At 37.1% G+C, this 24,653-nt stretch overlaps 2 protein-coding genes across 2 annotated transcripts; both read left to right on the forward strand.

Annotated features, from left to right (window-relative positions):
• The first annotated feature begins 9,354 nt into the window (after positions 1–9,354).
• LOC127102406 (uncharacterized) lies at positions 9,355–10,080 on the forward strand. Its single transcript, XM_051039775.1, has one exon. It carries the CDS (start codon positions 9,355–9,357, stop codon positions 10,078–10,080), a length of 726 nt encoding a protein of 241 aa, XP_050895732.1.
• A 1,981-nt stretch (positions 10,081–12,061) lies between these two features.
• On the forward strand, positions 12,062–16,968 carry LOC127102407 (uncharacterized). The gene is made up of 2 exons (XM_051039776.1): positions 12,062–12,229; positions 16,420–16,968. The coding sequence occupies exons 1-2, from the start codon at positions 12,062–12,064 to the stop codon at positions 16,966–16,968; spliced, it is 717 nt and encodes a 238-aa protein (XP_050895733.1).
• Positions 16,969–24,653: the final 7,685 nt, after the last annotated feature.

The raw sequence follows: 24,653 nt of genomic DNA on the forward strand, positions 1-24,653 counted from the left end.
TTACCACCGTCACTTGCTAATCTTCATGATGTGTTCCATGTGTCTCAATTGAGGAAGTACATTGCAGATCCATTGCATGTAGTTCCATTATATGATGTTCAAGTAAGGGATAATTTGACGGTTGATACATCACCTATGCGAATTGAAGATCGAGAAGTGAAGAAGCTTCGTGGTAAGGAGATTGCTTTGGTGAAAGTGATATGGGGCGGAGCCGCCAATGGCAATATTACTTGGGAACTCGAGGATAAAATGAAGGAATCGTATCCGGAGTTGTTCGTTTAAGGTGTTTTTCGAGGCCGAAAATCTTTTAAGTGGGGGAGAGTTGTAACAACCCAATTTTAGTATTTAATTCTTATATTATTATTATTATATTTTATTTTATTTATTTGGAGTGTTAATTAATTAATTGGTTGTTAAGTAGTATAATAATTATGTGATTATGTGATAATGTGATAATTGTAGTTATGTATATAATTGGGAATATAGTTTGGATTTTAATATTATACTCCTTGAGTTGTGATGGATGTTTGAAACATGTGAAATAAATGTTGGTTAGTATTATTTACATGGTTATACAAGGTGTGATGAATTCCGTTAATTGTTGATTTAACCATTGTGCTTTATTATACTTCTTCATAATGATTTGAATTCTCACCCTTCTGTTTGAATGTTGCCTTTACATGGGCATCGTGCAGATATTCAAGAGTAGTATTGCTGAAGTAAGTGGACGGTAGCTCACTCGAGATTTAGCCAGAGAGTTTCCGTGTTTTGTTTTAGAGACTAGGTAGTGAGTCAATGCTCTGGTCGTGTAACACGGGGTAGATTAGTAGTATTGAATTCATATCTTATTTGGATATGTATTATGTTATTACTTGTGAACATGTTTATTTGTAATTGTTCTTTGAGAGGCCCTAGTGCCAAATATTCTGGATATGGTTTTATTTTATCTTGAGGAGATTATTGAGAGATGATCATGGTATGGGACATGAATCATTTTATGAAATACATGAGTATACATTATTTTCCGCTGCGAACGTATAATCTTGTGTATTCATGATATTTGAAATGTGTTATTTTAAATGACCAGGTGTATTGTATATTGATGATGAATGATGTTGGTTTTGAAAGCTTTTAGTTTTTGAAAACGTCGATGTGACGCCCTTTTGTTCATATGCGTGCTTATTCACTCTGATAATATGTTAAGTATTTTGGGGTATAAAAAGGGGTGTTACATAAAGGATGCTCGAGCACGAGTCAAAAGCCCTTCAGCCGCATCAAGAATCGATGGAGACAATCAACCTTGGCACCGAGGAAGAGAAGAAAGAGGTCAAAGTTGGGACTACACTTGGGCAAGCATCAAAGAAATATTGATCAAGTTGTTATAAGAATATGTAGATGTATTTTCATGGTCATGTCTGGATATGCCAGGTTTAGATACTGATATTGTTGTCCACAAGCTGCCACTACAGCCAGATTTCCCACCGGTGAAGTAGAAGCTTCGACAGGGCTCTAAAGATTTGTGACGGGGTGAAACGCCAATTTGATACCGGTTTTCTAGCAGTTGTGAAATACCCCCAGTGGGTAGCTAATATCATGCAAGTACCCAAAAAGGATGGCAAGGTTAGGATGTGTTTTGATTATCTGGATCTAAACAAAGCTAGTCCAAAGGATGATTTCCCCTGCCACATATTGACACTCTAGTAGACAACACTGTTAAGTTTGCAGTCTTCTCCTTCATGGATGGATTCTCGTGTTATAATAAAATTAAGATTGCTCCAGAAGACATGGAAAAGACCATATTCATCACCCCTTGGGGAACATTTTTCTACAAGGTAATGTCATTCGGTCTCAAAAATGTCGGGGCAACTTGCCAAAGAGCAATGGTCACTCTTTTCCATGATATGATGCACAAGGAAATTAAGGTTTATATCAATGATATGATCTCAAAATCCCAAAGATAAGAGGATCATATAGATCACTTGTAGAAGCTATTTGAGCATATCCTAAAATTCCGACTATGATTGAATCCTGCTAAATGCACCTTCAGTGTCCAATCTGGAAAGTTGCTTGGTTTCATTGTTAGTCAACAAGGAATTAAGGTAGATTTAAACAAGGTTAGAGCAATACAAGAAATGCCTACTCCACGTACAGAGAAAGAAGTTAGAGGATTCCTTGGACATATATCTCTAAGTTTATATCTCATATGACTGCTAAGTGTAAACCTATATTCAAGTTGCTTCGAAAAGATCAAGCAGTTGAATGGAACTCTGACTTCCAAAGAGCTTTGGAGAAGATCGAACAATACCTGCAATAGCCCCCTATTCTAATTCCACCTGTTCAGGGGAAACCACTATTTATGTATTTGATTGTGCTTGAAAAGGAAATAGGATGCATGTTAGGGCAACATGATGAAATCGACTGAAAAGAACATGTCATCTATTATCTGAGCAAGAAGTTTACCGATTGTGAAAATCGATATTCACTCTTGGAGAAAACTTATTGTGATTTAGCATGGACCACTCGTCGTCTAAGGAAATACATGATTTGTCACACTACTTTGTTGATCTCAAAAATGGATCCAATAAAGTATATCTTTGAAAAGCTTTCCTTAACTTGAAGACTCACTCGTTGGCAGATGTTAGTGTTTGAGTATGACATCCAGTTTGTATCCCAGAAAGCTATTAAAGGAAGTGTGTTGTCTGATTAGCTAGAACACCATCCTAGTGAAGACTACCAGCCGTTGAAATTTTACTTCCCTGTTGAAGACATTATGGTAGTAAAAGATTGTGAAATCCCAGGACCTGATGAAGGGCATGAACCCGAATCTTGGTGGAATCTCATGTTCGATGGTTCCTCCAATTACATGGGGAATGGCATATGAGTTGTTCTGTTGAATCTGAATGGGGGATATACTCCTTTCACAACAAGGTTGAGTTTTTATTGCACAAACAACATAGCAGAATATGAGGCGTGCATCCTAGGCATTGAAGCATCAATTGACCTCTGAATCAAAATCCTCGAAGTATGTGGAGACTCACCCTTGGTTATATACCAAGTCAAAGGCGAATGGGAAACACGTGATATCAAGTTGATCCCATATCGTGCCTATGTCATGGAGCTGATAAAATACTTTGATGAAATCACTTTCTGTCATATCCTGAGAACTGAGAATCAAATAGTTGATACTTTGGCTATTTTGGCTTCAATGTACCAAGTTAGATTCCATAATGAAGAACCTCTCATTCAGATAGAGCGGAAAGTTGAGCCTGCCTACTGTCAGTTGGTTGAAGAGGAAGCCGGTGGTAAACCTTGGTTTCATGACATCAAATGCTTTTTGTAAAACCAAGAACATCCAACAGATGCAACAACTCTTGACAAGAAAACGTTGAGGAAGTTACAATCCAAATTCTTCTTAAGCAATGGTGTGTTATATAAGAAAAATGAGGACATGATTCTTCTCAGATGCGTGGATGGACATGGACCTGCTGATCAAAGAGATCCATGACGGATCCTTTGGAACTCATGCCAACGGGCATGCCATGGCCAAGAAGATTTTGAAAGCTGGTTACTACTGGTTAACCATCGAATCCGATGCTTCAATTATGCCAGAAAATGTCATAAATGAAAAATATATGCTGACAAGGTACACATGCCTCCGACCCTACTAAATGTTTTGACATCACCTTGGTCATTCTCAATATGGGGTACTAACATGATTGGCGCCATCGATCCTAAAGCTTCCAATGGTCACCGCTTCATCCTGGTTACCATTGATTACTTTACCAAATGGGTAGAATCCTCCTCTTATGCTAACGTGACAAAACAAGTGGTCGCACGGTTCCTCAAGAAGGAGATTATCTGTCTCTATGGAGTTCCAAGTAGGATCATTACGGAGAATGGGACAAATATAAACAATAAGACAATGAAAAAATTATGTGAAAACTTCAAGATTAAGCACCATAACTCTTCACCATATCATCCAAAGATGAATGGCGTTATTGAAGCCGCTAATAAAAACATCAAGAAAATCCTCTAGAAAATGGTGAAAACCTATAAGGATTGGCACGAAATGCTACCCTTTGCCCTGCATGGATACCAGACTTCTGTTCGCACTTCAAAAGGGGAAACCCCATTTTCTTTAGTATATGGGATGGAAGTTTTTCTTCCAATCAAAGTTGAAATATATTCAATAAGAATCTTGATGGAGACCAAGCTAGAAGAGGCTGAATGGATCCAAAACAGATTTGACCAGTTAAACCTCATAGATGAGAGGTGAATAACCTTTCTGTGCCATGGGCAGTTGTACCAGAAATGGCTCAAGAGGAATTTTGACAAGAAAGTACGTGTTCAAGAATTCAGAGAAGGAGACCTTGTTCTCATGAAGATCTTGCCAATACACAAGGATTCACGTGGGAAATGGACTCCCAATTCTGAAGGCCCATATGTTGTAAATAAATCCTTCTCCTGAGGTGCATTGATCCTTACAAATATGGATGATGAAGAGCTCTCATACCCCGTGAACTCTGATGCAGTTAAAAAATACTATGCCTAATAAAAACCCGCTAAGTCGAAAACCTGAAAGGGTGACTTAGGCAAAAATGGGTATCCCGGTGAGCGAAAACCCGAAAGGGAGATCTAGGAAAACGTTAGGGATAAATAAAATGATGGCTTGCTAAGTTGAAAACCCAAAAGGGAGACTTAGGAAAAAAAGAGCGTCCCAGTGGATTGAAAACCCGAAAGGGTGATCAAGACAAAATCTATGGACAAAAGGCATCAACTACATCAGTTGTTACTGATCGACACAGAAGAGTCAGAGGGGGAAGATCAGTCTAGTTACTCCCTATAATACTCTAATTTTCACCTCTAAGATCCCTTATCATTTGTATCATTTGCATAACATCAAGGTCATCAAATACTTTTGGGTATACCCTTATGCTTTTCTGACCCCACAAAAATACTATATATATATATATATATATATATATATATATATATATATATATATATATATATATATATATATATATATATATATATATATATATATGTCTTGTTTTACTTTGTTTGCAGGATAGGCTTTTGGCATCAAGAAGTTCAGGGAATGGATCAATCAAGGCTTAGTATGATCAGAAATGTCTCAAGGTGATAAATAGTCTCCCTCCATCAACAATCAAAGTTTGTACTCACCTCAATTCAAGTTCGTCAAGTCACAATTCATCTAGCACTCAAAATTAGGGTTTTGGCCAAAGTCAACTTAATGTTGACTCTTTGACCAAAGCATAATCCTATGGCTTGAGGAATGATCCAAGGTATTAAAATGTGTCCTCATAACACACTCATATGATTCAAATGGCTCAAGAACAGATGAAGTTTTGAACTTAATTGACGAAAACTCAACAGATGCCTAAGAGTCAAAGTTTGAGTTTTAAGATTTTTGGTCAACTATGGACTTTTCAAGTCAATGATCATGAAAATATGATCAATGAAGTCATTTGATCAAGTTAAATCAAGAAAATCAAGGTTACCTGCAAAAGGGGCAAAGATGGAGAAATTGGAAATTTTTGCTATGTCCCTAAAAATCATGTCCAAGTACCCAACTTTTCAAGGCCATAACTTGTGATCCAAGCCACCATTTTCTTTGCTCCAGTGATCAAATTGAAGGGCTTGATTCATAATTCAACTTTGACCTAGGTGATGAAACCTAGAAAAATGCATGGATGAGAAGATATGAGGCCATGAAGTGGATGATTTGTTTAGTCTTCATGTAATAAAACACTTAGTGAAATTTCCAGCATGCTGACCTAGTCAAGTGACCAACTTTATGCCTATTTTTCACCAAGATCCCAACTTATTCAAGCAAAGTGATCAACATTAAAGTTGTAGGTCATGATTCCATTTTTCCAAAATGTACAAGATTAACAATTTCCCATGCTTGAGCTAAGAGAAACGAATTTGGGAAGACAACCTCATGAAATGGTTCATAGGTCGAATTCCAACCCATAATACATTATAAATCCAAACAAATCCATAAGTACATGTACTTATTGCTTATAAATCTCATCCTAATCATAAGATTTCACCCACTTTTGAGCTATTATCCAAGTAACTAAACCAATACACAACGAACTATTCCATTCTTTTTGCATAAAGTAGCTTTTAATCCAACAAGAAGTACAATTGAGCTCCCAAATGGTTTTGATCTGATACATACCAACTCCAAGCCTCAGGTTAACCCTTATGATTTAGAATGGACATCACAAAACACTCCATGAACTCCTTTCTTTTGTCATGCTTCCCACTTGGTGAGTTGTGCAAGAACCAACCAAGCAAGCAATTAAGTATAAGCCATCATTATTTTATGATATTTGAGATTTCTTGAACCCCCAAAGATCCCTATAAATAGATTATAAAGTATTAGTTATCCACACACCAAGCTTTCCAAGTGAAACTCCATTCTTGAGAGCTTTTAAACCTTAACCTCCATTCTCTCATTTTTTTCTGATGCATTCTATCAACCTTGGGTTCCAATCATCTTCTGGGAGTTCATAAACATTAGGAGAAGCATCGAAAGTAGCTGGAAGTGGTATTGAAGAGGCATTGGACCTAGATTCAATAGGTATATTCTTCCACTTTTAAACTCACTATACATGCATCATTTCCATGTGATTTCTGAAGCAAACATGTAGCGTTTATTGTGTTAAGATTGATCATTAGCTCACATGCCATTTATCTTGTTGTTTATGTGAATTTAAGTTGCATGAAACCTAAAGTTTTAGTTCTGGTTTTGACCTTCGTGCATCTTCATCTTTAAGTATTAACTAAAACCTATTGCACCATTGTGTTATTTACATTTTTCTAAGCAATTTTGATCTTTATTTTATGGAAAATGGTTGAGAAATGAGAGAGATATGTTTGTTAGAAAATCTGGAAAAAATGATGAAAGAAAAAATGAAAAAAATAAAGAGAGCGTGAGGTTGAAGAAGATGTTGATATGGCATTGACATTTCAAAATGTGACGTGTTATACAATATATACTTATGTTTCCATTTTAATGAGCAAATGTATAGCCACCCTAATGGTAGAAGCGCACGCCCTAAGTCACTTGTAACCAAAATGTCTGGGGTTTGAATCCCCCTCGCCCAAGCCTTTGGTTTTTATTTTTCCAAGCAGCGCATGTAACCCCAAGAGCGTGGGTTCGAACCTGGCCAATGTAATGTTTACTTCTCTCATTTTTTAAATGTCCATTTTTCTTCACAAACTTCAAAATCCATAACATCATGATCCATTTGCCTTTTGGACCCATTCTTTTTTCCATATATTCACGAGAATGTCTATTTTATGATGATACAAAAAAATCCAAAAAAGTTATTTATTTCACCATTTTTGTTTGAATGGAAAAAATATGCTTTTAAGTATTTTGTAAGGCTCCTAATCAATTCTTTTGGTTCATCTCTTGGTTGTTCTTATTGTTGAATGTTTGTATGATTATAGAACACTCTTTTAAATGAGGATTGTTGTCCTTAACATGTTAAAATTGATTACTTCCATACCTTGACTTAATTGATTCACCTTGAAAACATGCTTGAATGAATGATTAGGAGGTGATTAGGGTTTCCATTTTCTTGTTTCTTATTCATGTCATGATTAAGGCTTAGGTCCAAACTTATCCCTAACATGTTCTTGCCTCTTGTTTGACTTGTATGCATAATAATCCCCTTAGGGTTTTACTTTGTCCATACCATGTTCATATGATCCATGTTTTAAATGTCTTTTCGTTACAAATTTTATTGACGACCATATATCTTGATTATGATACTTGTCTTATGTGGTTTGATACCCTTGTGTTGAATAATGTACACTTGTTTAAATCATGTCTTGTAATTCTATCCCAATTTGTGATGTTATATCCATGTCCAATTTTTTTTATCATTTCATTCAATTTTTTCCTCCATGAACTTCCATAATGATTGAATATGTATCTCATACTTGTTCATGTGCTATCTCATGTGGTGTTATGTAAACCTTTGTCATGTCTTGTTTATGATCATCATGCCTGAAAAACATGTAAGTAGCTTTTTCTTGCGTTACCAATTTATACATCTTTATGTATCTAAATTTAAGAGAAAGGGTCTTATGTTGACTTCTTAGTCATGTACTCTTTGTTTGTTTATTGGCTTTGTTTGTCCATTCATAGATTTACCCTAAAACCAAAGCCTACCCTTTTTTTTCAAGTTAAAACACCCACACAAACCTTGACTTACTTTTGGTCAATGGATATTTCAAATACACTTGAAAATGATTTAGTGCACATGAGGCATTTCAAACACAAAACCTTGACTTACTTTTAGTCAATGAATCTTTCAATTACACTTCCCAATGCTTTAGTATACATGAAGCATCTCAAACTCAATCTTTGACTTACCTTTAGTCAAGTAACACTTTCCAAAAACATTTTAACCCATTTTATTACCCCAATCAAAAATGCAAACAACTTTTAAACAAACATAGATAAATTCAAAATGTTCTTGTAGAGTACTACAGGTGCTTAGGGTGTTAATACCTTGCATAACCAACCCTCGGATCTTCGATCTCTACTTGCTTTGCTTCTAGTTTTTCTATTTTCTATGCATGTTTACATTTGGGTTTATTTTGAATATTTTCCCCATCCCTTGGAAAAATAAAAGTTTGGTGGTGATATCAATCTTTTGCAAGTCAAGTTAATCTGATAGCTTGGTCTCCGATTCTCACCGCGACAGAAATGACGACTTCACTGGGGACATCCCCAAGAGGGTTATACTTATCTTGTTTTTATCTATGCTTTATTATTTGTTTATTTATATTTGCTTGGGTGATCTTTGTGTTAAGAAAAGTCCTAACCCAAACTTGAGTGCATGTTGAGATAAGAGGGTGGTATAGTCAAGTTGGCTTGGGTGGAGTACTCCCGAACAAGCTGACTTGAGAATCCCCCAATCAGTGGAGGCCTCTTTAGGTATGGTATTTGTTGAACGAGAAATCATGAAAACATTTTCTATCTTTGACCTGTGAGCCCAAGAAGCCAATGACTTTAGTATCCCTTTACCCTGCTAATCCTTGTTAGGACGTAGTGTGGTGACTATGAAGGTGTAAACTTGAATTAGTTGATACACGATACTACACTCATATGAGTTTCTCTTGAGAATATTATTGGTTGACAAGTAGTTGTCCAAACCGGTAATATCTGAAACATGGGATTATGATTCTGGGAACTTTGTTAGAACCTTAGTTCATGTCTTGATGATAAACCCTTAGCAGTTACCTTGTTGGGATGGTTAGACCCATGACCTCATGCTCGTGAAGTTAAACATATTTTTCACTATGGATTTTGTTAGAAGAAGAACTCAAAAGTACACTTTCAAAAGTCCCAAATTAGAGAATTTAAGAGATCTAGGATCTCTGGTGGTTAATCCTGAACACTTCAAAGGCAGATATAGGAGACTTCTACCTCTTTTGAAGAACAACATGATGAAGGGGATTCTTGCTACATTGGTTCAATTCTATGATCCATTGTACCAGTGCTTTACCTTTCCAAATTATCAGCTTGTGCCTACCTTGGAGGAGTTTTCTCACTTGATTGGCCTATCCATTCTTGATCAAGTCCCCTTTTCCAAATTAGAAGAAATTCTGAAGCATCAAGACATTGCAAAAGCTACTCATTTAAAGATGTCTGAGATAAAAGCTAATCTGACTACAAAAGGAGGAATTCTTGGCTTACCTGCTAAATTCTTGATAGAGGAAGCTCGTTATTTTGATAGCATGAAAAGTATGGACGCTTTTGAGGCTATTCTTGCCTTGTTCATCTATGTATTGTTCCTCTTCCCTAATGTTGACGACTTTGTTGACATTAATGCTATCAAAATATTCTTAATTGGAAACCCAGTACCTACCTTACTTGCAGATGTTTACCATTCAGTCCATCTCAGGAATTTTCATAAGGGAGGAATGATCATATGTTGTATAACTCTGCTCTACAACTGGTTTATTTCGCACTTAACTCGATCTACTGCCTTTTGGGACCTTAAGGATGGTTTGCTATGGTTATAAAAGATTATGTCTCTCACTCATTCTGACATTGATTGGTTTGATCGTGCTTATGAGGGGGTGACAATTATTGATAGTTGTGGTGAGTTTCCTAATGTACCTCTTCTTGGTACGAAGGCAGGCATTAACTACAACCCGATTTTGGCTCGCCGTCAGTCTGGATACCCAATGAAGGACAAGCCCAACACCATCTTATTATATAGCTTCTTTTTCAAGGAAGGAGAAGACAACAAAGCATTCAAAGAAAAGATTTGCATGACTGACACCATGTTCATAAGAAAAGAAGAGAAGTTCTAGGAAAGCTAGATTTCGTCTCTTTGGAGCCTTATCTCCAATTGGTGCAAGCTAGGGTCGTCAGTTTGAAGATACCTTATCCTAGACAAGAGCCTTTATCTTTAACTATTAAAGAAACTTCTCTCATTTTTATGACTGACAAAGAGAAACTCAAGATTGCTTTGACTAGGGTGCAATGAGAAATGGATGCTCGGAAGAATAAGTAGCAGATTATTCACGCAGAGAATGAAGAGCTTCAAAGACACTTGAAGCAGAGGAATAATGAAGAGCTTGCTAAAAAGAAAAGAAAGGTGCAAGAGGGTTTATTTTCCTTTAGCATTATGCCAGTTCCTGGTTCAGATAATCCTCATACTTCAGGCGCTTGGAAGATGATTGTTAACAAGCTAGTGGTCGAAAAGACTCAAATGAATGACCGGATTAAAGAGATTAATAGGAAGCTACAAAGAGGGATCATATCTTCTTCTCAGTAACTTCCTTAGGATTCTAGTTATTTTCCATGTATCATTTGAAAGTGTACTTCAAAAAAAATTGTAATCTTTCTGATATTAATGAAACGAGTTTTTAGCTATCAAAAGAGTAATGCTTATCTCCATAATGTTTGAAATAATTATGTTTATTAAAGTTCCTTAAAATTCATTTGCATTTCATATCATGCATCATTCTAAACATTACACTTTTTGCATTACCAAGACCTATCCCTGTTTTTCACTCCAATAGACAAGTTGTTTCACCGGTACAACACTCGAGCTAGTCATCAGAAAATGATGGAACAACTTGAACATAAAAACCATGAACTCAGGGAAGAATTTAATTCCCTCAAAATAAATATGGAGAAACTCACAACAATGCTGGAAATGCTGGTGGCTGCTCAGAATCAGCCACCCCCAAAACCTATTCAAAGAACTGTGATTTTTGAGGTCATGTCTACGCCCATTTCTGTGGCACTTGTGAATACCCCTCAATATCAAATGCACCACAATTTCCCTTGGGCCATGCCACCAAATTATGTGCCACAAGGTTACCACTCACAAGTTTCTGAAGCTCTCGCAATGCACGTCGTCATGTCGGTACCACCTCCTATGATACACACTACTCCATACCACGAAGAGCCCATCTTTCACACCACTCCAAGTGAGAGTATAGGAGTATATGAGAAAATGGACGAATTCCAAGATCAATTCGCTGAGATGCAAAGAGAGATTAATGCCCTTAGGGGAAAAGTTCTATTTGGAAAGAATGCCCACAATCTCTGCCTTGTGCCAAATGTCAAAATACTAGCCAAATTCAAAGTACCTGACTTTGAAAAGTACAAAGGGGATTCTTGTCCGAGAATCCACTTAACTATGTATACCCGAAAAATGTCCACTCAAACTGACAACCACTAGTTACTAATTCACTACTTTCAAGACAGTCTGACTGGTGCCACTCTCAAATGGTACATCAACTTAAATAGTGCTCATATCCACACATTTAATGATCTAGGTGAAGCTTTCATCGGGTAGTACAAGTACAATGTCGACATGGCGCCGAACAAAGATCAACTTCGGGTTATGTCCCAAAGAGACAAGGAAACTTTCAAGGAATATGCACAAAGATGGCGTAAGGTTTCCGCCCAGATTTATCCTCCTCTCGAAGAAAGTGAAATAATAAGATTTACTTGAAGACTCTAAGTCCTTTCTACTATGAACGAATGATAGTGAATCCACCAAGTGATTTCACCGACATGATGAATATGGGGATGCGTCTCGAGGAAGGTGTCCGTGAGGGACGATTGGTTAAAGAAGGTGGTTCATCTCGAGGCGTCAGAAATTTAGAAGTTGGGTTCTCTAAGAAGAAAGAGAAAGACATCAGTGTGGTGGTACATAGAAGACCAAGGAAGATATAACAACAACAACATATTACAGCAGTAGCTCCATCCTACCAGTCACAGTTCTTACAACAATCTCAACCACAAGTCCAACAACGACAACAACAGCCATAATTTACACAACAACAACCTTAATACACCCAGCAGAATACCCCGCAACCACAACAACGGCCTCAGCAACAGGCCCGTCCATAATACAATAATAATCCAATTCAAAGAAGGTCGTACTTTGATCTGATACCTATGACTTACAAATAACTATTACCATCTTTGGTCGACAAGAAACACATTCAAACTAGACCTTCTTCCCCTATTCCAGCAAAACTTCCGTATTGCTACAAAGTTGACCAATTTTGAGCTTACCACCAAGGGGAACCCAGACACACTCTAGAAGACTGTTATGGCTTGAAGTCTGACGTTTAACGATTGATCAAAAGTGACATTCTATCTTTCATATATGCCAATCCAAATGTAATGTCAATCCACTACCTCAACATGGTGGAAGGTTGTCCTGGTGCTTTCAGAGTTTATGATGTACCTTATCTAGAGGGAGATTTGGTTGAGATGCACCTTAAGTTAGGTGAGCTCATCTATATGACGCCACACAACTATGCGTCTTGAGGACTTTGTTTTACGACTCTTCATGGTTGCCGCATTGTAAGGGAGGATGTGCAAAGAGGAATAGACAATGGGCTTACCCGAGTTGATAGAAATTGGAACTTCAATCAAGTCAATATGGTTAAGGGTTGTCTAGGTAATTACCAAGTCTACGATGTGAGGTTTGTGAGAGGATCTTTGGTTGCAATGCACACAAGTTTGTTTCGGATTTCTTTTGTTCCATCACATGATTATACCACCTGTGGGGTTCGTTCAATAAACCCATGTGCATGTTCCCTTGTACGACAGGATATCCAAGAATTGTTGGACGCAGGAACTATCACTGTTGTCCATCCCAGAAATCTCGAGAACAATGTCAATGTTATAATCCGCGGTTCAATGTTCCCGGACCCTTGGAAATCACGTTCGATAGTCGCAACTCTGCAAAGTCGCCTTTGGTTATTTACTTATCGGGCCCAGCTCCGTACCAATCCAACAAAGTTGTACCCTATAAGTACTAGGCTACCATGATCAAAGATGGGAAGAAGGTTCCTCTACCCTCTATGCCTTCTGTCATCAACATTGCATATGTAAGTGGGGTCACAAGAAGCGGGTGTATATTCACTACGGTACCACCAAGAAATGTTAAAGCTTCAGTTGGGAAGAAAACACAAGTTGAGACGTCGACTATGAGCAATAAACCTAATGTTGTAGAAGAGTCCAGTAGAGCTAATATCAACTCATAATTTGATGAGGTTTTTAGATTGATCAAGAATAGATAATACAAAATTTTGGATCAACTCCTGCAAACCCCTTCCAAGATATTTGTTTTATCTCTGCTGATGAGTTCTGAGGCTCATGGGGAGGTTCTACAAAAGGTTTTTGAGCAAGCCTATGTCGACCATGATGTAACGATTGACCAATTTGACAACATCATCGCCAACATAACTACCTGCAACAATCTAAGCTTCAATCACGAAGAACTCCCAGTAGAAGGCAAGGATCACAACATGGCTTTGCATATTTCCATGAATTGCCTTACTGATTCTCTATCTGGTGTATTGGTGGACACAGGTTCTTCACTCAACGTCATGCCAAAATTAACTTTGTTTAGATTAACTTTTCAAGGGGATCATATGAGATCTAGTGAGGTTATTGTTAAGGCTTTTGACGGCTCCAAAAAGACTGTCATCGGCGAAGTGGATCTCCCTATATCCATTGGACCACATACCTTTCAAATCACCTTTCAAGTGATGGATATACATGCTTCTTACAGTTGTTTGTTGGGTTGCCATTGGATCCATGAAGCAATGGTTATCACTTCAACTCTTCACCAGAAGCTCAAGTTTGTATGAAAAGGGAAGCTAGTCACAGTATGTGGAAAAGAAGCTTTAGTGGTGAGTCACCTATCATCTTTTTATTTCATCGATGCCAAGGACGAGGTTAGAACATAGTTTCAAACTCTATCTATTATTGTCAAGAACGTACAAGAGAATGGAGCTTTCATTCGTTCCTTCAATGATGCACGACAGTTAGTCGAAGATGGTTCAACGAGTGGATGGGGACAAGTTGTGAGTCTCCCCGAAAACAAATTTCGTGAAGGTCTTGGTTTCTCACCTACATCTTCAAAGTTTTCTCAACAAGACATGGTTGTCCTTCCTATTCAAGAGACTTTATGAAGTGGATGAGTCATCAACCCTAGTTAATCTGAAACAAATGTTGTCATTGAAGAACACCCCGACGAGGATGCACAAAGCTTCATGACACGTGCGACGGTCTGCCAAAATTGGATAGTTGTTGATGTTCCTATAATTACTCATGTTTCTAAGTAATATTTTATTGTTATTTCAAAATTTCCTTCCGTCCTGCTCAAGGCGAAAGAGTATTTTGTTGGGCTTTGTTTCAAGTTCCCATTATCATTAATAAAAGTGTTCATTTTATCTTCAGTTTTGTTTTACTTTTTTCCTTTTGAAAAATGGTAACCTAAAACAAATAAACAAAAATCACTTTCAATATCTGCATGCAAATTCCATTATTTTTATCCTAAAAAAACAAGCATAAATCATGTGTGCAGATTAATCGATGTCACACCCATTCAGAGCAATGACCTTATGCCCTCTCCCAACTTTGATTTCCCTGTATTTTAGGTCGAAGAAGAAAGTGATGAAGAGATTCCATATGAGATCTTCCAGCTACTTGAGCAAGAAGAAAAGACCGTTCAGCCTTACAAAGAGCCAATAGAAGTGATTAACTTGGGTTTCGAAGAAGATAGATAGGAGGTCAAGATTGGGGCATCGCTTGTCCTGGATGTCAAGGAGAGAATGATAGATCTCCTCAGAGAATATACAAATGTGTTTGCTTGGACTTATCAGGACATGCCAGGTCTTGATACTGATATTGTGGAGCACCATTTATCGTTGAAATTAGAATGTCCGCCGGTCAAACATAAATTAAGAAGAACATGCTCAGACATGGCTCTCAAGATCAAAGAAGAGATTCAGAAGCAGATTTATGTCGTTTTTCTTGTTACATCTGAGTATCCTTAATGGTTGGCCAACATAGTGCCCGTTCTAAATAAAGATGGTAAAGTTTGAATGTGTGTCGACATGATGATTTCCCTTTACCTCATCTTGATATGTTGGTCGACAACACTGCCAAATTCAAAGTCTTTTATTTCATGGATGGATTCTCTGGATACAATCAAATTAGAATGACCCGCAAAGATAGGGAGGAAACATAATTTGTTACACCTTGAGGAATATTTTTCTACAGAGTTATGCCTTTCAGTTTGAAGAATGCTGGTTCAACCTATCAACGAGCCATGACAATGCTCTTTCATGACATGATACACAAGGAAATTGAGGTCTATGTGGACGACATGATTGCTAAGTCCAATACTGAAGAGGAGCATGTTGAGTGTTTATTAAAGCTATTTCAACGTCTGAGGAAGTACAAACTCTGTCTAAATCCCAGTAAATGTACTTTCGGTGTCTGTTCAGGAAAGCTCCTATGCTTCATCGTCAGTCAACAAGGTATTGAGGTGGACCCTGATAAAGTCAGATCCATTCAAGAAATTCCCACACCTAAAATAGAGAAACAAGTTAGAGGATTCCTCGAACGTTTGAATTACATCTCCCAATTTATATCTCACATGATTTCTACTTGTGGGCCAATTTTCAAGCTTCTTCACAAAGATCAAGGTTGTGTGTGGACTGAAGGCTTCCAGAAAGCTTTTGATAGTATCAAGGAGTACCTGTTGGAGGCCTCCTATTCTGATTCCTCCAGTTGAAGGAAGACCTTTAATTATGTACTTGACCATATTAGAAGATTCCATGGGTTGTGTGCTCGGTCAACAAGATGAAACTGGAAGAAAGGAGCATGCCATTTACTATTTGAGTAAGAAATTCATGGATTGTGAGTCTCGATACTCAATGCTCGAAAAGACTTGTTGTGCTTTAGCTTGGGCTGCCCGTCGTCTCCGCCAATATATGCTCAATCATGCTACTTGGTTGATCTCCAAAATGGATCCAATCAAGTACATCTTTGAAAAGGATGCTTTAACTGGAAGAATTTCTCGTTGGCAGATGTTGTTGTCAGAATACGATATTGAGTACCATACCCAGAAAGCAATAAAAGGAAGTATCTTGGCTAACCATTTAGCTCACCAGCCAATTGACGACTATCAATCCATTCAATTTGACTTCCTCGATGAGGTTGTAATGTACTTAAAAGTGAAAGATTGTGATGAACCGTTGACAAGTGAAGGGCCAAACCCAAAATCCCATTGGGGTTTGATATTTGATGGAGCTGCTAATGCTTATGGAAATGGAATTGGGGCAGTCATTGTCACCCCTCAAGGTTCTCATATTCCATTTACCACAAGATTAACATTCACTTGTACGAATAATGTGGTAGAGTATGAAGCATGCATTATGGGTCTTGAAAAGGCTATCCACTTGAGAATCAAAATTTTGGATGTATATGGAGATTCAGCTTTGGTGATTAATCAGATAAAAGGAGAATGGGAAACCCGTCAGTCTGGTTTGATTCCTTACAAGGATTATGCTAGGAGGTTATTAAATTTCTTAACCAAATTGAATTTCATCATATACCTCGTAAGGAGAACCAGATAGCAGATGCTATGGCAACTTTATCCTCCATGATTATTGTGAACCGATGAAATGATGTGCCTACAATAGATGTTATGCGCCTTGATAGACCTGCTCATGTGTTCCCTGTAGAAGAGGTCATTTAAGACAAACCATGGTATCATGATATTAAATTCTTGATTCAAAGACAAGAGTACTCACCTGGGGCATCAAACAAAGATAAGAAGACTATTAGAAGGTTAGTTAGTACCTTCTTTCTGAATGAAGACGTGTTGTACAAGAGAAACTTTGACATGGTCTTGCTCATATGCATGGATAGACACGAACCAAACATGCTGATGACGACAATTCATGAATGATCCTTTGGTACCCATGCCAATGGACATGCAATGGCTAAAAGGATGTTAAAGGCATGTTACTATTGGCTGACAATGGTATCTGACTGCTGCAAATATGTGAAGAAGTTCCATAAATGTTAGGTTTATGCAGATAAGATTTATGTGCCTCCAACTCTTCTCAATGTTATCTCCTCTCTTGGTCTTTCTCTATGTGGCGAATTGACATGATTGGTATGATAGAACCTAAAGCTTCAAAGGAACATATTTTCATTCTAGTGGCCATTGATTACTTTACATAGTGGGTCGAAGTTGCATCATACGCCAATGTGACCATGCAAGTGGCGGTCCGATTTATCATGAATCAACTAATATGTCGTTATGGTGTTCCAAGTAAGATCGTTACTGATAATGGATCAAACTTGAACAACAAGAAGATGAAAAAAATGTGTGTAGAATTCAATATTGAACACCATAACTCATCTCCTTACAAACCAAAGATGAATGGGGTCGTTGAAGCTACTAATAAGAATATAAAGAAGATCGTCCGAGAAAATGGTTTTAACTTACAAGGACTGGCATGAGATGCTCCTTTTTTCTCCACATGGGTATCGTAGATCCGTCTGCACTTAAACTGGGCCAACCCCTTTCTCTCTTGTATATGGCATGGAAGCAGTGCTCCCCGTGGAGGTTGAGATCCCGTCAATGAGAGTCTTGATGGAAGCATATTTGTCTGAGGCTGAATGGTGTCAGTGTAGATTTGATCAGTTTAATTTAATTAAATAAAAGAGGATGACAACTTTATGTCATGGCCAATTGTATTAACAAAGGATGAAGAAATCTTTTGATAAGAAGGTTCGACCTCGCATGTTCAGAGAAGGCGGCCTCGTGCTCAAGAAGATCTTGTCTTTCATTACTGATTCTAAGGGCAAGTGGACTCCTAATTATGAAGGACCATATGTTGTTAAGAGAGCTTTCTTTGGTGGTGTTTTAATCCTTACAACTATGGTTGGTGAGGATCTCCCTCGTCCTATGAATGTTGATGCAGTCAAGAAATACTTCGCCTAAAATATAAAAGAACAGCTCGCTAAGTTGAAAACCCGAAAGGGCAGTTTAGGCAAAAAAGAGCGTCTTGGTGGGCCGAAAACCTGAAAGGGCGGTTCAGGCAAAAGTTAAAGACATAAACAGAAAATGATTATCCCGATAGATTGACACCCGCAAGGGGGAAATCTAAGCAAAAGTCAGGGATTATGGCAAGTAATTGCATCATGCCAGATTTGATCAACTTAAAGTGACCTCTCCCATCAAAGTTTTCTCAATCAAATTACTCTCTCTAGAAGCTCGAACACAATGGATTTCAAGGTTGATAGGGAGAATAATGGCCATTGCATTTTAATGTAGCCTTTTCCTGTATTTACCATTTTTTATCTTTGTAAATTATCTATGGAGTCCCACCATTTTTGGGCCACCATTCCTTCAATAAAATTTGAGACTTTACCCATTTGTTTGCAACTCTTATTTTACTTCCTTCTCGCAAAGTGACTTTTTAGTTTTGATGAGAAAATTCTTGAAACAAAAGCTTAAAATATTTTGTTCCTGCTTTTAAGAAGTGTGCGTGCATTTCCTTTAATTTATGAACACAATAAGGGATGACAATAATAATCCCATAAAAGGTTGGATCCTGATGTGCGGAGCTCAGTTCTTTCTTAAAATAATGTCTTTATTATCCCTAATGAAGTTGCAGCAGTGGATGATTCTTTCTTCTTTAGGAGACCTTCCCTCCATTTCGCACCATTATGTTAGTATCCCCAGAGAAGATTGGGCTTAAAGGCAAACTTTTCTCCATTTATGACTTCCTATTTTATCTCTAGTGAGGTTCCCATCCTTTTGAGATTAGTCGAGTTTTCATTTGTATTTATATGTTTATTTCATCTCTAGTTCACCTACTATTGCCTGTTTTGTCAGCATAAACATGACACACATTCACGCATGCATATACATCATATGTAATTAAATTCATAATTCATATTCATATTGCAACCCTCATGTTGTTTTACTTAACTTGGCCACGCTTATCCCCCAAGTGATATATATCTCCTCCCTTCAATAAAGTCGTCGACCTTAAGTAGAGAGTGTATACCCTTTCTAAATCCACATTGAGTTTATTCCTCGTGGAAGATTTTGCTTTAGCCCTCCCTTTCATACTCGGATAGGATAAATTCCCAGTTTGAGATCATTCCTCACTTAGAAGAGTCTTGTTTAACTATCCCTCTACAGACTGTAAAAACGTAGATTGATGATACATTTATTTGTTGTACCTCCAAATGTGTTGGTCCCCAGTAAAAACTTGTTTATGGTTCCCCGTCAAAGACGAATGTTGTTCCCCAATGGTGTCCTTGTAACACTCCCTATGAGATCCCTAACGATAAGTCGCAGTCTCTTTATTTAAGAAAATTGTTTTGTTCCCATATTTTGTTTCAAATGACAAATAGCAGTCTCTTTTTTGAGAAGTTTGTCTCTTCCCAGTGAAGCTAGCACACATATCAACTTCCTTATTCTTCCATCAAATGGTTATCTCTCCAAAAAAAATCCCATCAGAGAAGTTTGTTGGAGCTATTTTACCCTTTTCAAGTGGAATACTTGATTAAAGAAGAAATTGAAGCTCATTCGCGACATACAACCCAAATCATGGTTGAAATTTATTCGACAATAAGTGGCAGCCTCTTTATTTGAGAAGCTTGTTTCGTTTTGGATGACAAATGAAGTATTTTCCGAGAAGTTTGTCTATCCCCTGTGAGGTCCTTTCACCAAATGGTTATCTCTCTGGAAAATTCCCGTCAGAGAAGTTTGTTGGAGCTCTTTTACCCTTTTCAAGAGGAAGTCTTGATTAAAGAAGAAACTGAGACCCGTTTGTGGCATATAACCTGAATCCTTTGGGGATGTTTATTTACCCTTTTCAAGAGGAAGTCTTGATTAAAGAAGAAACTGAGACTCGTTCACGGCATACAACCCGAATAGTTTGTTGAAGTTTATTTATCCTTTTCAAGTGGAATACTTTATTAAAGAAGAAATGGAAACCCGTTTGTGGCATACAACCCGAATCATGGTTGAATTTTATCCAATGACAAATGGCAGTCTCTTCTCCGAGAAGTTTGTCCATTACCCAGTTGAAGTTTATCAACATATCAATTATTCCTCCGTCAAATGGCTACCTTTCCGGAAAGTTCCCATCAGAAAAGTTTGTCAAACATTATCGCCTTTTCTTTATCTTCCCCAAAGTGAAGTTAATTATGGCTAATGGCAGTTTCCCTAGTAAGTCCGTTATCAAAATCATCCTCTTATCAAATGGCTATCTCTACGGAAATTTCCTGCTAAAGAAGTTTGACGAGATTCCTTTTAGATGATGTTATTTTCTATTTATTTGAGAAATTTATTTTGAAGATCCCCGGTGGAGTCATTGGTTCCCATATCCCATTAAGTGGTCACCCTTTTCTCAAATAAAAGTCTATTGGAGAAGAAACTGGATCCTCTTTTACAATATTGGAGATTAGTTCTAATTCAATTATTAGAGATTACATTCTCGTTCACCGGTGGAGTGTTAAGTTTACCCCCCCCCCCCCCCCCAGTAATTTAAACACTTCCCCCAGTTTGTTAACCTTTGGTGTTATCCCCCGGTTTTAGTCCCTCTTCTCCTTGATTGATTTCTCCAGCAGTAGTGTGTCTCATATGGCATCATTACCCATTGAATTTAGATTCTTGCATTCTCATCATGTAATAAGCATCAATGTGGTATCTTAGGGTCCAAAATTGTTCGTTTTAATATTTAAGTCTCTCCAATCTCGTCGAGACGAATATTTCAATCTTCATATCTCCGGATGGAGGAAACTTAAATAGGGGCATCTGTAATACCCTAATTTTCACCCCTAAGATCCCTTATAATTTATATCATTTACATAACATCAAGGTCATCAAATACTTGTGGGTATACCCTTATTCTTTGCTAACACCACAAAAATACAGAAAACTATATATGGCTTGTTTTGCTTTGTTTGCAAGATAGGGTTTTGGCATCAAGAAGTTCAGGGAATGGATCAATAAAGGCTTAGTATGATCATAAATGTATCAATATGATTAATAGTCTCCCTCTATCAACAATCAAAGTTTGTACTCACCTCAATTCAAGTTCATCAAGCCATAATCCATCTGGCACTCCAAATTAGGGTTTTGGCCAAAGTCAACCTAATGTTGACTCTTTGACCAAAGAATGATCCTATGGCTTAAGGAATAACCCAAGGTCTTTAAATGTGTCCTTATAACCCATTCATATGATTCAAATGGCTCAATAAGCTAGGTTCATGAACATATGAAGTTTTGAACTCAATTGATGAAAAGTCAACATATGCCTAAGAGTCAAAGTTTGACTTTTAAGATTTTTGGTCAACTATAAACTTTTCAAGCCAAGGATCATGAAAATATGATCAATGAAGACATTTTATCAAGTTAAATCAAGAAATTCAAGGTTACTTGCAAAAGGGGCAAAGATAGAGAAATTGGAAATTTTGCGAAGTCCCTAAAAAATCATGTCCAAGTACCCAACTTTCCAAGGCCATAACTTGTGATCCAAGCCACCATTTTCTTTACTCTAATTATCAGATTGAAGGGATTGCTTCATACTTCAACTTTTTCATATGTGATGAAACCCATAAAAATTCATGGATGAGAAGATATGAGGCCATGAAGTGGAGGATTCGTTTACTCTTCATGTAATAAAACACTTAGTGAAATTTCCAGCATGTTGACCTAGTCAAGTGACCAAATTTATACCTATTTTTCACCAAGATCCCAGCTGATTCAAGAAAAGTGATTAACATGGAGGTTATAGATCATTACTCCATCTTTCTAAAATGTCCAAGATCAAGAGTTTCACATGCTTGAGCTAAGGGAATTAAATTTGGGAAGACAGCCTCATGAAATGGTTCATAGGTCGAATTCAAAGCCAAAATACATTACAAATCCAAACAAATCCACAAGTACTTGTACTTCTTACTTCCAAATACCACCCTAATTAGAATATTTCACCCACTTTTGAGCTATTATCCAAGTAACTAAACCAATACACAATGAACTATTCCATTCTTTTTGCATAAAGTAGCTTTAATCCAACAAGAAGTACCATTGAGCTCCCAAATGGTTTTGATCCGATACATACCAACTCCAAACCTCATATTAACCCCTATGCTTCAGAAAGGACATCAGAAAATACTCCATGAACTCCTTTCTTTTGCCATGCTTCCCACTTGGTAAGTTGTGCAAGAACCAACCAAGCAAGCCATGAAGTACAATCCACAATTATTTTATGATATCTGAGGTTTCTTGAACCCTCAGGGATCCTTATAAATAGAGGACAAATCCCCAGCTATCCACACACCAAGCTTTCCAAGTGGAACTTCATTCTTGAGAGTTTTCAACCTTCACCTACATTCTCTCCTTTTTGCTCGTGCATTCTTCCAACCAAGGGTTCCAATCATCTTCTGGGAGTTCATAAGTATTAGGAGAAGCATCAAACAATAGCTGGAAGTGGTATTGGAGATGCATTGGACCTTAATCCAATAGGTATATTCTTCCACTTTGAAACTCGCTATACATGCATCATTTCCATGTGATTTCTGAAGCAATCATGTAGCATTTATTGTGTTAAGGTTTATCATTAGCTCACATGCAATTTATCTTGCTGTTTATGTGAATTTTAGTTGCATGAAACCTAAAGTTTCAGTTCTGTTTTTGGCCTTTGTGCATCTTCATCTTTGAGTATTAGCTAAAACTTATCGCACCATTGTGTTCCTTACATTTTTCTAAGCAATTTTAATCTTTATTTCATGGAAAATGGTTGAGAAATGAGAGAGATATGTTTGTTAGAAAATCTGGAAAAAATGATGAAAGAAAAAATGGAAAAAAAAGAAAGAGAGTGTGAGGTTGAAGAAGATGTTGATATGGCATTGACATTTCAAAATGTGACGCGTTATATAATATATAATTATGTTTTCATTTTAATGAACAGATGTATAACCACCCCAGTGGTAGAAGCGTGCGCCCTAAATCACTTGTAACCAAAAGGTCTGGGGTTCGAATACCCCTTGCCCAAGCCTTTGGATTTTATTTTTCCAAGCAGTGCATGTAACTCCAAGAGCGTGGCTTCGAACCTGGCCAAGGTAATGTTTACTTCTCTCATTTTGTTTAAATGTACATTTTTCTTCACAAACTTCAAAAATCGATAACTTCATGATCCCTTAGCCTTTTGGACCCATTATTTTTGCCATATGTTCATGAGAATGTCTATTTTATGATGATACAAAAAAATCCAAAAGTATTATTTATTTCACCACCTTTGATTGAATGGAAACATGTGTTTTTAAGTGTTTTTAAGGCTCATAATCAATTCCTTTGGTTCACCTCTTGGTTCTTCTTATTGTTGAATATTTCTATGATTATATCGCACTCTTTTAAATGATTATTGGTGTCCTTAACATGCTAAAACCGATTACTTTCATACCTTGACTTAATTGATTCACCTTGAAAACATGCTTGAATGAATGATTAGGAGGTGACTAGAGTTTCCATTTGCTTGTTTCTTATTCATGTCATGATTAGGGTTTAGGTCCAAACTTGTCCCTAACATGTTCTTGCCTCTTATTTGACTTGTATGCATAATGATCCACTTAGGGCTTTACTTTGTACACACCATGTTCATATGATCCACGTGTTGAATGTCTTTTTGTTACAACTTTTCTTGACAACCATATATCTTTATTATGATACCTGTCTTATGTGGTTTAATACCCTTGTGTTGAATAATGTACACTTGTTTAAATCATGTCTTGTAATTCTATTCCAATTTGTGATGTTATATCCTTGTCCACCAATTTTTATCATTTCATTCAAGTGTTTCCTCCATGAACTTCCATAATGATTGAATATGTATATCATACTTGTTCATGTGTTATCCCATGTGGTGTTATGTAAACCTTAGCCATGTCTTGTTTATGATCATCATGCCTCAAAGACATGTAAGTAGCTTGTTCATGTCTTACCAATTTATGCATCTTTATGCATATAAATCCAAGGGAAAGGATCTTATGTTGATTTCCTAGTCATGTATTGTTTGTTTGTTTGTTGACTTTGTTTATCCATTCATACATTTACCATAAAACCAAACCCTACCCCTTTTTTAAAGTTAAAACACCCACATAAACCTTGACTTTATTTTAGTCAATGGATCTTTCAAATACACTTGAAAATGCTTTAGTACACATTGTAGCGGTAAATTCATGACCATTAAGCTATGGATAAACTTAACGTTAATAAAACTAGAGTCGC

The sequence above is a fragment of the Lathyrus oleraceus genome, chromosome 7, assembly GCF_024323335.1.
Source record: "Lathyrus oleraceus cultivar Zhongwan6 chromosome 7, CAAS_Psat_ZW6_1.0, whole genome shotgun sequence".
Classification (NCBI taxonomy): Eukaryota; Viridiplantae; Streptophyta; class Magnoliopsida; order Fabales; family Fabaceae; genus Lathyrus; species Lathyrus oleraceus.